This window comes from Chanos chanos, chromosome 6, assembly GCF_902362185.1.
Source record: "Chanos chanos chromosome 6, fChaCha1.1, whole genome shotgun sequence".
Classification (NCBI taxonomy): domain Eukaryota; kingdom Metazoa; phylum Chordata; class Actinopteri; order Gonorynchiformes; family Chanidae; genus Chanos; species Chanos chanos.
Window position 1 is genome coordinate 45,479,746 of NC_044500.1, and position 13,084 is coordinate 45,492,829.

The following is a 13,084-nucleotide window of genomic DNA, read 5'->3' on the forward strand; positions in this document are numbered from 1 at the left end:
CGTCACCAATTCATGTTGTTGACTTATTAAGGCAGCACTGATTTTATATGGTGAAGTGTTTGTTATCTATCTCAGTGTGAGTCACATGAAGATTTAGTTAGACTTTTGTTTGTTAAGGTCAGACACTTCCTACAAGTTCCCAGGAAATTAATCTTATGGGTGTGACCTAGGAGTGGCTGAGAACTTTCTGGAACGTTTTCAAAACTTCTAAGAAACGAGGAGACATTGAGTGGATGTCGAGGTGGGGCGTGTGAGAGGCGAACAGAGGGCTCAGTGGATCACTCTGGTTAATGGAAACGGATCATATCCCAGTCACAGGTGATGGAATATTCTCAACAGCCTCAAATGGAGAAATCAGCTCCACCACTTTGTGATGCTATGTGCAGCGCGTTTCGAATACAAACATGCACTGCAAAACCTCTGAGCAAATCTAGGTTCTTGTGATTTTGCATTAAGGTCTAGGTAGATAGATAGATAGACGGATAGATAGGTATATAGATAGATAGACAGATAGGTATATAGATAGATAGATAGATAGGTAGATAGATAGATAGATAGATAGATAGATAGATAGATAGATAGATAGATAGATAGATAGATAGATAGATAGATAGATAATCAGTGCACTGGTTGTAGTCTGCTTAATGCACTTTATAGATTGTGGCATCATTATGGAACCGAGACTGAATCTAATCACACCTTAATTTGTCCCTTTGTCTTGAGAATGCAGACCTCAGCAAGTTCATCTGCATAGCTGAGTTAAGGAACTGTCAAAATCTCTCTCTCTCTCTCTCTCTCTCTCTCTCTCTCATGGCAAATACTCTTTTAGTTCACTAAACACCATAGGGAATTATCTGTACACACCAAATGATTCCTTAGAGCAACCATTAACCCGAACCACAGCAGTTGCGTCAGCAGACAAAAGAGAACAGAATACCTGAGTGGTGTGCGGTTGACAGAGCGTTCCCGGTTGAATTCACCCGTCTGGTTGAGATAGAATCTCTTGCTTTGTGTGTGACTGCGTGATGAGTAGACGTTTATCTGAGGGAAAGACCAAAAAAAAAAAAAAAAAAAAGCCTCATTGTTTCCAGTGGTTGTCATTAACGTAAATGGCAGTGTGTTCACCCTGGCTTAGCAGCCTTGACAGAGCTCAGCGACCATCGACTCAAACAACTGTCAGTCCGTGTCAATCGACCTGGACCTCTCTGTACTGACCACTGTCATACCTTAGGGCAAAGCAGGTTTCGGTTGACATTACTGATAAAATAGCACATTGTTATTGCAGTCTTGTTTTTTTTTGTTTTGTTTTGTTTTTATTTATTTTTTTTGTAATGGTGCTCTTGACTTGAATAATTCATAACGCAGATTTGTGACAAGGACAATTCATCAAAATAAAACTTAAAATTTGTTTGGCATGCCCAAGTTGCTTCACAGAAATGCAGCTTTGCTAACAATCAGTAGATTACACAGGTGTTTGATGATTACACTTCAGGGCAAAAGTGACTGTGTGTGTCTGTATGTGTGTGTGTGTGTGTGTGTGTGTGTGTATGTTCTTTCAGAGACAGATGCTTCCAAAAAAAACATAGGCCCAGGGAACGAAAGAGCGGACAGGTCTGGGATCAGCAGGCATGGTCGCGGTTGAGAGAACACTGAAGATGACTCACCGGCAGTTTGGGTTGCGCTGAAAGGTTAGTTTATCTCAGAGAGTAAAGCATACTCTCTATTTTGTTTGGGGAACTTCAAGTGATGTCCTCTGACGAGGTGCTATGTTTTGTGGTTACGAGGAGCCAGGTCTGGTTTGTTTAGAGAGTGGGCACAGTAAAGGGTCTTGGTCCAGTTCAAGAACTTTTTTTTTTTTTTTTTTTGGTTCCAAATCAGAAACGTTCCAAAAGCCTCTGCCTCGCTAGTCCTGCTCTTCAAAAGTAGTTTACGACGATTGATTTAAAAACAGACTGCTCTAAACCACACCTTGTAAAATAAGAGTTCAGTGAATGCAACCTATGGAATAGTCACTGCACTGTTGAGCCACAAGCACCTGGACTGCGCTGGGTGTGTTGGAGTCAGCACAGGTAAAGCATTTGCTGATGAAATGAAAAATGTTTTGGAACTCCCAATGCCTGTCTGCACTGCACTGGCATACACTTAAAACAAGAATTACTGATTTCGACCTTGAGCCCTGGCATGTTGAGTAGTTCTTCCAGTTTCTGTTCTTTTTTTCTCTCTTTCTTTCTTTCTTTTTTTCTTTCCTTCTTTTTTCTTCCTCTCTGTGGCCCATTTCTGTCCCAGTGTGTTCCAGCAGGGCAGATTAGAATGATTACAGTAAGGATTTCTGACTGAAAGCTCAGCACAACTGGTCAGCAAGCCCCCCCCCCCCCCCCCCCCCACACACACACACACAAACTCACACACGCACGCACACACACGCGCACACACACACACACACACACACACACACACACTTTTACACGCTCTCTCTCATTCACAACTGAAAAACACAACACTCTCTTGCCTTTTCTCCTTCATTACAATCATCCAGCATTAGTTTGCTTTTACTGGTTTGGTCTGGGAGCATGCTGAACATACTCAGAAAAGAGATGCTTTAGTTGTAAGATGCAGAAGATGCTACTGACCTAAATTTACCAAAACTTAGTTTGTCTTTCCTCACAACCTTAGACAGTTTCTCGACTCGCTCTATCTCTCTCTCACACAAAATGTTCAGAACTCCCTGCTTTCGTCAAGACTGAAGGCTGCTGTGTTCACGTTGTGTAATCCAACGCTAAGATGCTGAAATGCAGAGCTATGGAGATTAGAAAGTTTCCGCTACCTCACTAAGATCATCCTATCACATCTTCGTCTTTGTACATTAATCTCTCTGTCTCTCCTTCATGTCCAGGTTCAGTTACATTTTGGTCGCCTATGTTCTCCCCTCCTCCTCTCACCCTATAGTCAATATTTTATTTTTATCAATTTATTTTCAAAAGCTGTAGAATATCAAATAGACAACGTTTCATCCTCACATCACCCTGAAAAATGAGTGTGTGTGTGTTCACTAAAATAATCAGGGTCCCTGTTAACCTCATTTCTCTCTGTTGTGTTCAGGTGCACATAGACTGTTTGTGCTCAGTGCGTGTATTTGGAGTGTTTTGTTTTGTATTTTGACATTTTTTCATAATGTGTTATCTTGGATATTAAACTTCGCTGGGCTACGACAAACCGTATTTTCTGCCTGCGCCTATCTGGCGAAATGTCTCCAAATATTTATCCACTCACAACGATATACGTCTGTGTATAGTCGAGGAGGAAAACAGCTGAGTCGTGCTAGGTTACGCGAAACCTCTCCTCTTTTTTTCTCTCTTATCGTCTCCTTTCCTCCTCCCCGTTCGCTATTTTTCATGGTGTTTTTCTTCCTCTCCTTTCCGCTCCCCCAACCTCTCTCTCTCTCTCTCTCTCTTTGTTTGTCTACTTCTTTCTCTCAGCTGGGTAGGCACCCAACAACCTGTCTTAGTCGATGATGATTGGCTGTTTCTCCAGTGAGAGGCGGGGTTATGCATGTAGTTGTGACATTTTACCAGCCCCTGTGCTGAACTGAGGTGTCATATCAGACCTGGTGCTAGCGCTGCGCAGTATCGTTAATATCGTGTTAAGCGCTGAATCCACTGCGCAGACCTTTAAATTTCAACCCTGTGAAAACAAAGAGCCGCCTGTTCCGGCCAAAGAACACGGTCGGGTTTCTGTGCGTCAAAGGGAAAAAGAGGATTTAAAAAAAGAAACTCTGAGCTATTTTTCTCCCTTCTCTCTCTCTTTCTCTTCCTCCTTCCTGTTTCACTTCGTCTCTCTTTGTTTTTGTCCTGTACCTCTCTGCTGCACAGCGGAGAGCCCTACGCTTTAGGAACCAAAAAGCGAAAGATATAGCATTTAAAAAAAAAAAAAAAGAAAAGAAAGGCTAAAAGATAAAGACAGAGAGGGAGACTGGCTCTCTCTTTCTTGTCGTCCTCAGCGTCTGTTCGTCCGTTGCACACTGCGGGATCCGGCAGCCCCGGAGCCTCAGGAGTCTAATGCTCTCGGAGGATGAGTCCGTCCATCGAGACGATGCAGACAGACCAGCAGCAGCAGCAGCAGAATTATTTGGGGAAAGGGGTCTTGCTTGAGCCCTTTGTGCACCAGGTTGGAGGTCATTCGTGCGTGCTGCGCTTCGGCGAACAGACCATCTGCAAGCCTCTCATACCTCGCGAGCACCAGTTCTACAAGAGCCTGCCCGCGGCTATGAGGAAATTCACCCCACAGTACAGAGGTAAAGATATCTAAACATATTCATTTCTTTCTCGCTAACCTGTATCAATCCATCCATTAATCTGTCTGTTTGTTAGGGGGCGACTGATGCGCTCTCTCTCTCTCTCTCTCTCTCTCTTAATTTTGCATTAGAGGTTTCGTTTCGAAGACAATACCGTTTTTTGTTGTTTGCACCCCAACCGTCCTTATTTTGTAACGTAATCGCTCGGTGCGTGTTGACGATGCGTGAGTGTGTTTTGGGTAAATGCCGTTGTCATTCTCTGCACTGAATGAGAGAGGTAATTAGGCCTTAGCACTGCAGTGCTGGCTAGGAACACCTCGCGCACGTTCGATGATCGCTCCACTAGAGGGCGCTGTAGCGGCCTCATTCTCAGTACAGTATCGTTTTAGAATAAAAGGTATGTAATCTAAGAGGGTAAATTATCCCGACGTCAACGGGACTGTGTTTTGTCTCTTAGGCTCCTGAATGACGTCAAGTATAGGTATGCAGCGTACAGAGTGAGTAGTCTATTGTGTTGAATTGTATTGTGTGGTGAGTAAGACACAAAACACACAGGCTGGATTAAAGAAGTGAACTGAGCTTCCACACGCAGGCTGCCTTTCATCCTAACCTACATCCTGTTGCCATACAAAGAAATTCCCTAAAATGCTGTCAGTTCTGCCATCCCTTTCAGGCAGGTCAAATTCAACAAATGTGGAAAATCAAGTTCGACCAGCACTGCATACACATTCACACATACTCACACTCTCTCTCACACACACACAGCTGTAAGCAGAAACCCTTATTCAATTGGATTTTAAGTGGGAGGTTTGAAGAGGAAGAGTGTTAGACATGACACCACGAAATAACATCAGCCTCTCTCTCTCTCTCTCTCTCTGATTTCAGTTGTTGTCACTGTGGTTTGAGGTTTTTCTCAGTTCCTTTTGAGTTTCAGTTCCATTTTGAGAGTGCAGACATTTTGTATTGCCCTCTCTAAATATCACTCAAACAACATCGGCAAGTATCTTTTATCAGTTACAACAGACAAGACATGGAATGATCTAGAGCATTGCGCTATCTACTCCTGGCGTGGCCTGTCCACGCCGAACCGCCCACCCCTCTGTGTTTCTCTGTCTTTCTCCCTTTCTCTCGTTCTGTCCCCCCTTCCAGCGCACTGTTGTCTTACAGTGCCATATTATGGCAGATCCACTCTCTTTCTTTCCCAACACAAATCCTTTTCCTGTCACAGAGCATCACCAGGAAGAGAGGTTTACTGGGTGTACTGGGAGATGGGTGGGTGGCTCTGTGGGGGATTGGGTAGGGAGCACAGAACCTGTCGCCGTATCTCCTGGTGGAAAATTCCACGCGATTGTCCGTACGAAGCTGAAGAGACCTCTTTTCTGAAGAGACCTGTGCGCTCCCACATCTCTGGGATTTTTTTTTCTTTCCGTTTTCTACCTCTCTATTTAAAAAAAAACCCCAAAAACCTCATATTGTTTTATAATGAATTAGAGGGGAATCTGTTTTCTGTTCTCTTCTTTTTTCTTTTTTTTTTGTCCAGTTCTCGTCCAGTCTTTCAAATGTTGACTGTAGAAACTGTTTTTGTTTATGATCCATAGAATGTGATAAGCTTTCCTGAAGCTGTTTTTTTTCTTTCTTTCTTTCTTTCTTTCTTTTCTTTCTTTTTCTTTTTTACTTTTTGCCTGCTAAGAGGCTGTTTTTCTTTTTAAATTTTGGAACGTTGAATGTCGCTATTTTAAATGTTTGCCAGTGTATTCTGAGCTTTTTTTACTTACATATTCAAATGCATCTTAAAACTCACTGTGTTTACGTTGCCCAGGTCTGCTCAGAACTTTATCTGTTGACGTGATGTGTAGTTACTTCTCAGTGTTTCATGAATGATTTTCTGTATCGTGTTTGTACTGTCTAACTTTTGAGTGTCTGCCATGCATTGTCCTTCTGGTTCAGATAACGTTTAACAATAAACGCCTCTGGTTTCATCACTGCTTTTGCAGCGTCTTTTGTTAGCGGGTCGAAAGTGTGTTTCCATGCTTTTGTCTTGGACGGACTGTGTGTGTGTGTGTGTGTGTGTGTGTGTGTGTGTGTGTGTGAACATGAAATCGGCACAAAAGTCATACACATTGTAGCCATGTTATATCTCAGCCCTCCATCCTGCCCCCCTCCCCTTCTCTCTCTCCCTCCCTCCCTCCCTCCCTCTCTCTCTCTCTCTCTCTCTCTCTCTCTCTCTCTCTCTCTCTCTCTCTCTCTCTCTCTCTCTCTCTCTCTCTCTCTCTCTCTCTCTCTCTCTCTCTCTCTCTGTCTCTGTCTCTGTGACTGTTTGTCGTGACCTGTGTGACTTGTCTCTGTTTGTCGTGGCCTTGTTTGATTTCTGTCAGGTTGAGAGAAGGTGCTGCAGACAGAGCTCTGTGTCTTTGTGGGAAGTTGGTAAGAGACGCTAAAGGAATTCCCAGCTTGCTTCTTTTCTATCCTGGGAATTCTGTCTACTTCCATTTGCCTGTTAAAACGACATGCAGTTTGGTTCTTGAATGTGACCGGTCTCTCTTTCTCTCTCTCTCTCTCTCTCTCTCTCTCTCTCTCTCAGGAGTGGTGTCGGTGAGTTTTGAAGAAGACGAGGAGGGTAACCTGTGTCTCATTGCCTACCCACTACACAGTGAATTGGGCGACTTGGAGAACGTGGACCCGTCCTCTGATTGTGAGCCAAAGAATAAGAAGAAATGGGCGAAGAAGATGCTATTGGACAATGAGAGTTACAGCAAAGAGCGCTCCAGACACACGCGCAAGGACAAAGACAAAAGGTGAGGGGGAGGGAGGATTTCGGTATTTTAGGCTTAACACAGTGGGGCTAAACTCACACAAACTCTCATTAACTCAGTGAATCTAGATTGTGTGTGCTCCAGGACATCTGGACACCTGCATATCTTTATGGTGTGTGTGTGTGTGTGTATATATATATATATATGTGTGTGTGTGTTTTAAAAATATATTTAACAGAAGTAAGAGTGTAAATGAGGAAGTCGAAGACAAGCTTAAGTTACTCTCATTTTGTCATATTCAAATTCAGAAGGGCAGCATTGAGATGTGGTATGTCCTGGTGTTTTTTTAAAAGTACACACACACACCCACACACACACAGAAACGTAAGAAATCACGGAAATATAATTTCCTTTAAAAATAATAATAATCATAATAATGCATGTACATCTCACTGAGAACAATTTTTCTACCCAGCTGCAAATAGATGGAAAATGATTGTTTCATGCGGTACAAATAGTATTTTGAAAATTACAAAAAGAAGACTTGTAGATACAGAAGCTAAATACTAGTCTATGACCAAAAGAGACACTACGCCTCTGACACACCTCTCAGCTCAAATGTGTGCGTGTGTGTGTGCGTGTGTATGTGTGTGTGCGTGTGTGTGTGCACACTGACGCACTCATGCCCAGCAGATGCTGGTTTGGGCATTCGGCATTGTGACTGGTCAGACTGGGATTAGACTGAGCGTGTTATATAACCAGAGCACAGCACACTCTGTTACTGGACAGTGACCCAGGGCGAGGGGGGGGGGGGGGGGGGTGAAGCAGGGCAGGGTGGGGGAGGGGCATAGGGTTGGGTGTGGGAGGGGGCGTGGAGTTGGGGTGTGTATCTGTAAAGCTTTAAGATCATGGATGGAGATGACATCTGATTACCAGCTGCTCCTATCTCACTGACCTACAGGACTCAACACACACAATCTCTCTCGCTCTGTCTCACCCACACACACACACACACACACACACACACACACACACACACACACACACACACACAGCAGGGGTGTGGGCTATTCTTGTACTTTCCAATGCACAGTGTTCTCTCTCCTTCATCGGTGTTAGTGACTTGATGATGTCAGACATGTGCAGTTTTATCTCGTCTGATCAACAGGCTTTTCAGTAAACCACTCATCTCGTCTCTCTGGGATCACGGTCAGAGGGCCACCACCCCTATCAGTTATTTTAGTTATTCTGTTTACGATCGGGGATGCAGAGCAAACACACACACACACGCACACACTTGACGTTCCAAGAATCCATTTCCCATTGAGTTGCCTCTTTTTACTGGCCTGGATACTCTGACCTCTTAGAGTCCTGGTTTTAGGAAAATGGACATGATGTCTTTTCTCCGTTTGTTTACCCGTGGTGATTGTTTTTTTTTTTTTGTCTCTCCTCTGGGGTGCAGTCTGAAGCGTGAGGAGGAGCTGGAGTGGCTGAAGCAGGCGGAGGTGCTGTATTACAGCCTGGAGAGGAGTAACGCCGCAGGGCCGGAGATCAAGCACAACCCCTGGGGCCTCAAATGCCACCAGAAACACCTGCAGAGGATGAAGGAGAACGCCAAGCACAGAAACCAATACAGTATCCTTCAACCTGACCGTCTGTCGTCTCTCTCTCACACACACACACACACACACACACACACACACACACTTTCACACGCAGAGCAAGCAGTGCAACCTCTCAGTTAATGGTGCGCTGTGTATATACTCACACACATCACTCAGATCAGCTGTTCTAGCTGACATCTCTAATTGACAGGAAGAAAGGTAACCACCACTGTTCTCTCTCACTGTCTCTCTCTCTCTCTCTCTCACTCTCTCACTCTTCAGCATATGACTATAACTCTGTAGAGAGTGAAATTAGTGATGGCCTGTAAGAGAGAAGGATCAGACTCGTATAAACACAAACCAAAAGACATTCGATATGCTAAACTACAGTCTAACTGTCTGTTAATGATCAGGAGAGAGTTTAAGAGGACAGGAGACACATGAACGTTAAGTATTCCTTCAGTTAGCCACTGTGATCCTTGACTCCAAACCCCTTCCCAGAATTCATCCTTTTGGAGAATCTGACGTGGAGTTACACAGTGCCCTGCGTGCTGGATCTGAAGATGGGCACACGCCAGCACGGAGACGATGCCACAGAGGAGAAGAAAGCCGTACAGATCCGCAAGTGCCAGCAGAGTACGTCCGCCAGCATCGGAGTACGGCTCTGCGGCATGCAGGTGGGCACAAACTACATTACCCACAATGCCATCCCCCTCTAATTACAGTGAACACCATGCATTGAGCTAGCGTAATAAGCCAAGGCCTCTACCCACTCTATGACCAGCAGGCTTTATTACCCGCGACGCATTAACAGCATTGGGGGAAAAGATAACTATTTCACAAAAAACAAGTAGCATACTAATATTCTGTCCCTAAAAACCAGTGGATCCATTTAAAAAGGGGCCCTGTCGTGACACACATAAACACACACGAGACCACCCCTCCCACCTAATCATACTTAAACATACGCATGCTTTTTTCACACACACACACACACACACACACACACACACGACCTGCTGATTGAGAAGAACATTGTTAAATACTCCAGTTCAGTGCGATTCCATCATCGTGTTGAGCAAACCTCCGTGCTCCACAGCAGTTCCACATAAAGAAACTAATTCTCTCTCTCTCTTTCTCTCTCTCGCTCTCTCTCGCTCTCTCTCTCTCAGGTGTACCACTCAGACTCTGGGCAGCTGATGTTTATGAATAAGTATCATGGGAGGAAGTTGACCCTGTCTGGTTTTAAGGAGGCTCTGTACCAGTTCTTCCACGACGGGCGGCGCCTGCGGCGGGAGCTGCTCTCTCCGGTCCTGCGGAAGCTCCAGGAGATGCAGGCGGCCCTGGAGGCCTGCGAGTCCTACCGTTTTTACTCCAGCTCGCTGCTCATCATCTACGACGGCGAACCGCAGCCGTCCCGACGCGGCCCCGAGGACGGCCTGTCCGACCAGGAGGACGAGGAAGAGGAAGAGGAGGAGGAGGAGGAGGAAGACGAGGAAGAGGAGGAAGAAGTGGGAGGCGCGTTTGGGTTCCCGGGCAGCACCGGAGCGGCGAGCGTCGGCACCGGCAGCGGTAGCAGTGTTAGTAGCAGTAACGGTAGCAGCAGCACGGCGATGTCGCGGCGCGCGACGCGGTCCGACCCCTGCCCCATAGTGGACGTGCGAATGATTGACTTTGCCCACACTACGTGCAGACATTACGGGGAGGACAGTGTGGTACACGAGGGCAAGGACAGTGGCTACATCTTTGGCCTTCAGAACCTGATCTCCATCATATCTGAGTTAGAGGATCACAGCTCAGACTGAGGGCCGTCCCCAAATGCTCCGTCTGAACGAGGGAGAGTCTCTGAGGGAAGACAAAGAAAAACAGAGCTTCTCTCTTCCTCCACTTTGACTCAAATCTGAGCTGGGGCTTTTGCCAGCGCTCCCCCCCCACCCCCCTGAGGCCTTGTCGTTGGTGTTTGTTTAGCTGTTTTTGTGTGTATAGAGGTTAAATAAGGATTAGAGGAGTTAAACAGTGAGAAAACATCCGTTATTTTCTGTTTATGTCACTTTGATCCACCCTCTCTAACCCTTACCCCACGCTGTTACAAACTCGATCCCCCCCCCCCCTCGGTTCTTTATTTATTTCAAAGCAGGAAAACAAAACACAAAAACAATGTTTTCAAGTCAATGAATGGATTCCAGCCCTTAACCCATTCCAAAAGAACCCTTACAACCAATCACATACTTGCTCCTAGGTTCTGCTTGCTCCTGATTGGTCAGGAGCAAACAGGGCGGTACATAAGGGACGAAGGGAAGAAGCACGACTGATTTCAGTCACTCAATAAAATTCCTTTGCCCACCTTAAAAAGAAAAGAAAAGAGAGAGATGACTATATTCAGATAAATATTAAAGTCAAACAGAGAATATATAGATCTTTATTTATATGAGATGTTTCATAAATAAACTAAAAAGTGAAAAAAAAAAAATGTGAACGGAGACACAAAAAAAACACATTCCATGTTATTAATGTTATAATAATGACATTAATAAATATTGTTCTTTTTTTTTTTTTTGACATGTTCAGATACCTCTATCTTATACATCTGTGTTGTCAAGGATTTTGGTGGAGGACAAATAAAACTGTTTTGTGTTAAATGATTTCTCGTGTGATTTATTTATGTGTTTATTTATTTTTTACTTTTCCCCACAGAGAACAAAAGTGGTTTTTTTTGTTGTTGTTTTTTTTTTATTTGGTGTGATGTCAGGACCACCTGCTGTTGTATAGATATGTGGTTTGAGGGCAGCAGGGTTATACAGCGTAGTGTTTCTGAGAAAGTCACAAAGTGAGCAAAGCGACCTGACATTCAGTGATTTAATAAGACTGCTCGGCAAATAAGCTTTGATAAACATTTTGTGATGACCCTTATAGATAAGGGAAAGAAACGGTTTTGAACCATGAGCCTGAGGACTAAAACACCACTCCACCCTGATTAAAAAAACCCCAAAAACCTAAGGTATGGTTTGTTTCTGAACTATCTGTCTTACATTTTAAACGACTTGCCCTGACAATTTAAGGAAATCCTGTCCAGGTTAGAATATGACTTTAATCTGTAAACGTGCGCGTTAAATTCATTTTCATTTGTGTAGTATTACAATAGCCATTATTGCACAGTAACTTGACAACATGCCAGCCCTAAGGACAGAGTGATGTGTTATGGGAACATGGAGTCAGAAGAATCCGTGAGAAATGGTCTATGGCAGTGGCTCTTAATCTGGCCCCTGGGGGACCCCCGCTCTGCCTACCTGACTGAACTCATCAGTGGCACTTTTGATTGGCTGAGCACACCTGATTTGATAAAGAGCATGTTAATCAGGTGTGTTCAGAGCAAGGATAGATGGAAGATTCGCAGAGCAGGGGTCCCCCAGGAGCAGGACTGAGAACCACTGGTATATGGTATTCAGTTTTCCTGGGACCACTAGTTTTTCTCTTAAATGTGGTAACTCCTCAGAGAAAATAGTTTGCAGTGTATTTTCACTCTGAGTCCAGGTGTAGCAGGGCTTTCTCTTTCCCTGAATCAAACCTGAAGCGTTGTATGCTGAACAGCTGATGCTGGCGTCACGTTCGCTGACAAAGGGAATCCTTCGCTGACAGTCTCTTTAAAGAGAGAAGGGGATGAGTTCTGTCATGACCCACATCCTCATCACGTGTTCCCTGAACTTCTACCTTAAACACTAAATTAACGCTTTTGCCCCCGGAGCTACATTCTCACCATAAATCAACAGTACACATGTTTTTTTTTTTTTTCTATTTTCTGCACTCTCAATTGAGAGTTCTTGAAAGACATGTTTCCTGGTGTTTGACAGTCTATGAAATGACATGATTTCTGTACATAATTTAAAAGTGTTCTGTGCGGACCTGTTCCTCAGCAGAGCAGGTGAGGGTCTTTTTTTTGTTGGTGTAGGAAGAAAGATCTTTGCCTCGGAAACAAAAGCTGTAATAAACCGTGGATGAGGCGTATTTATCTTGTTTTTGACTGTTATTAGTGAGGGAGATTTGTGAGAACTGCTGACTCATAGTCAGAGTGCTGTTTCATATAAATCCCAGTCAGCAGCTCCCAGAACAGCAACGATCAGCATAAGACAAAAGTAAAAAAAAATCCTCTGGTTTATTTAGCCTGCCCAGAAAATTCAGATACCATCTTTTTTTTTTTTTTAATAGTTTTTCAGAGTGGTTTGCCAGGTTCTGAGTATGTTTCCAGCTGTGTTCTTTTAACTTTAACACAGAGCGCGTGTGGATAAAGTCTGACACTGTGTAAATGTGTTTGAATGACAGGTCTAATTGAGAGGAGTAGTTGTGCTGATTGGGATAGTCAGAGAGAAGCTGTGTGTGGCTTCTGTCCAGTCCTCTGAGCAAATCCCAATTCTGTTTCTATTTCTTCACAAGACACTGAT

At 44.2% G+C, this 13,084-nt stretch overlaps 1 protein-coding gene across 2 annotated transcripts; it reads left to right on the top strand.

Annotated features, from left to right (window-relative positions):
• The first annotated feature begins 3,606 nt into the window (after positions 1-3,606).
• ip6k2a (inositol hexakisphosphate kinase 2a) lies at positions 3,607-11,281 on the top strand. Of its 2 annotated transcripts, XM_030778814.1 has the most exons (6): positions 3,607-4,291; positions 6,873-7,086; positions 8,507-8,679; positions 9,150-9,325; positions 9,821-10,220; positions 10,302-11,281. In XM_030778814.1, exons 1-6 carry the CDS (start codon positions 4,069-4,071, stop codon positions 10,451-10,453), a joined length of 1,338 nt encoding a protein of 445 aa, XP_030634674.1. In that variant the 5' UTR covers positions 3,607-4,068; the 3' UTR covers positions 10,454-11,281. The 2 variants fall into 2 exon arrangements, with proteins under 2 accessions (XP_030634674.1, XP_030634672.1); XM_030778812.1 differs by having other exon boundaries at positions 9,821-11,281.
• The last annotated feature ends 1,803 nt before the right edge of the window (positions 11,282-13,084 follow it).

Bases quoted from the DNA above. Each gene is read 5' to 3' on its own strand.
- ip6k2a (XM_030778812.1), top strand. From the start codon at position 4,069: ATGAGTCCGTCCATCGAGACGATGCAGACAGACCAGCAGCAGCAGCAG. The intron at 8,680-9,149 runs GTATCCTTCAAC...ACCCCTTCCCAG, and splicing joins CAAGCACAGAAACCAATACA to AATTCATCCTTTTGGAGAAT. The intron at 9,326-9,820 runs GTGGGCACAAAC...TCTCTCTCTCAG, and splicing joins TACGGCTCTGCGGCATGCAG to GTGTACCACTCAGACTCTGG.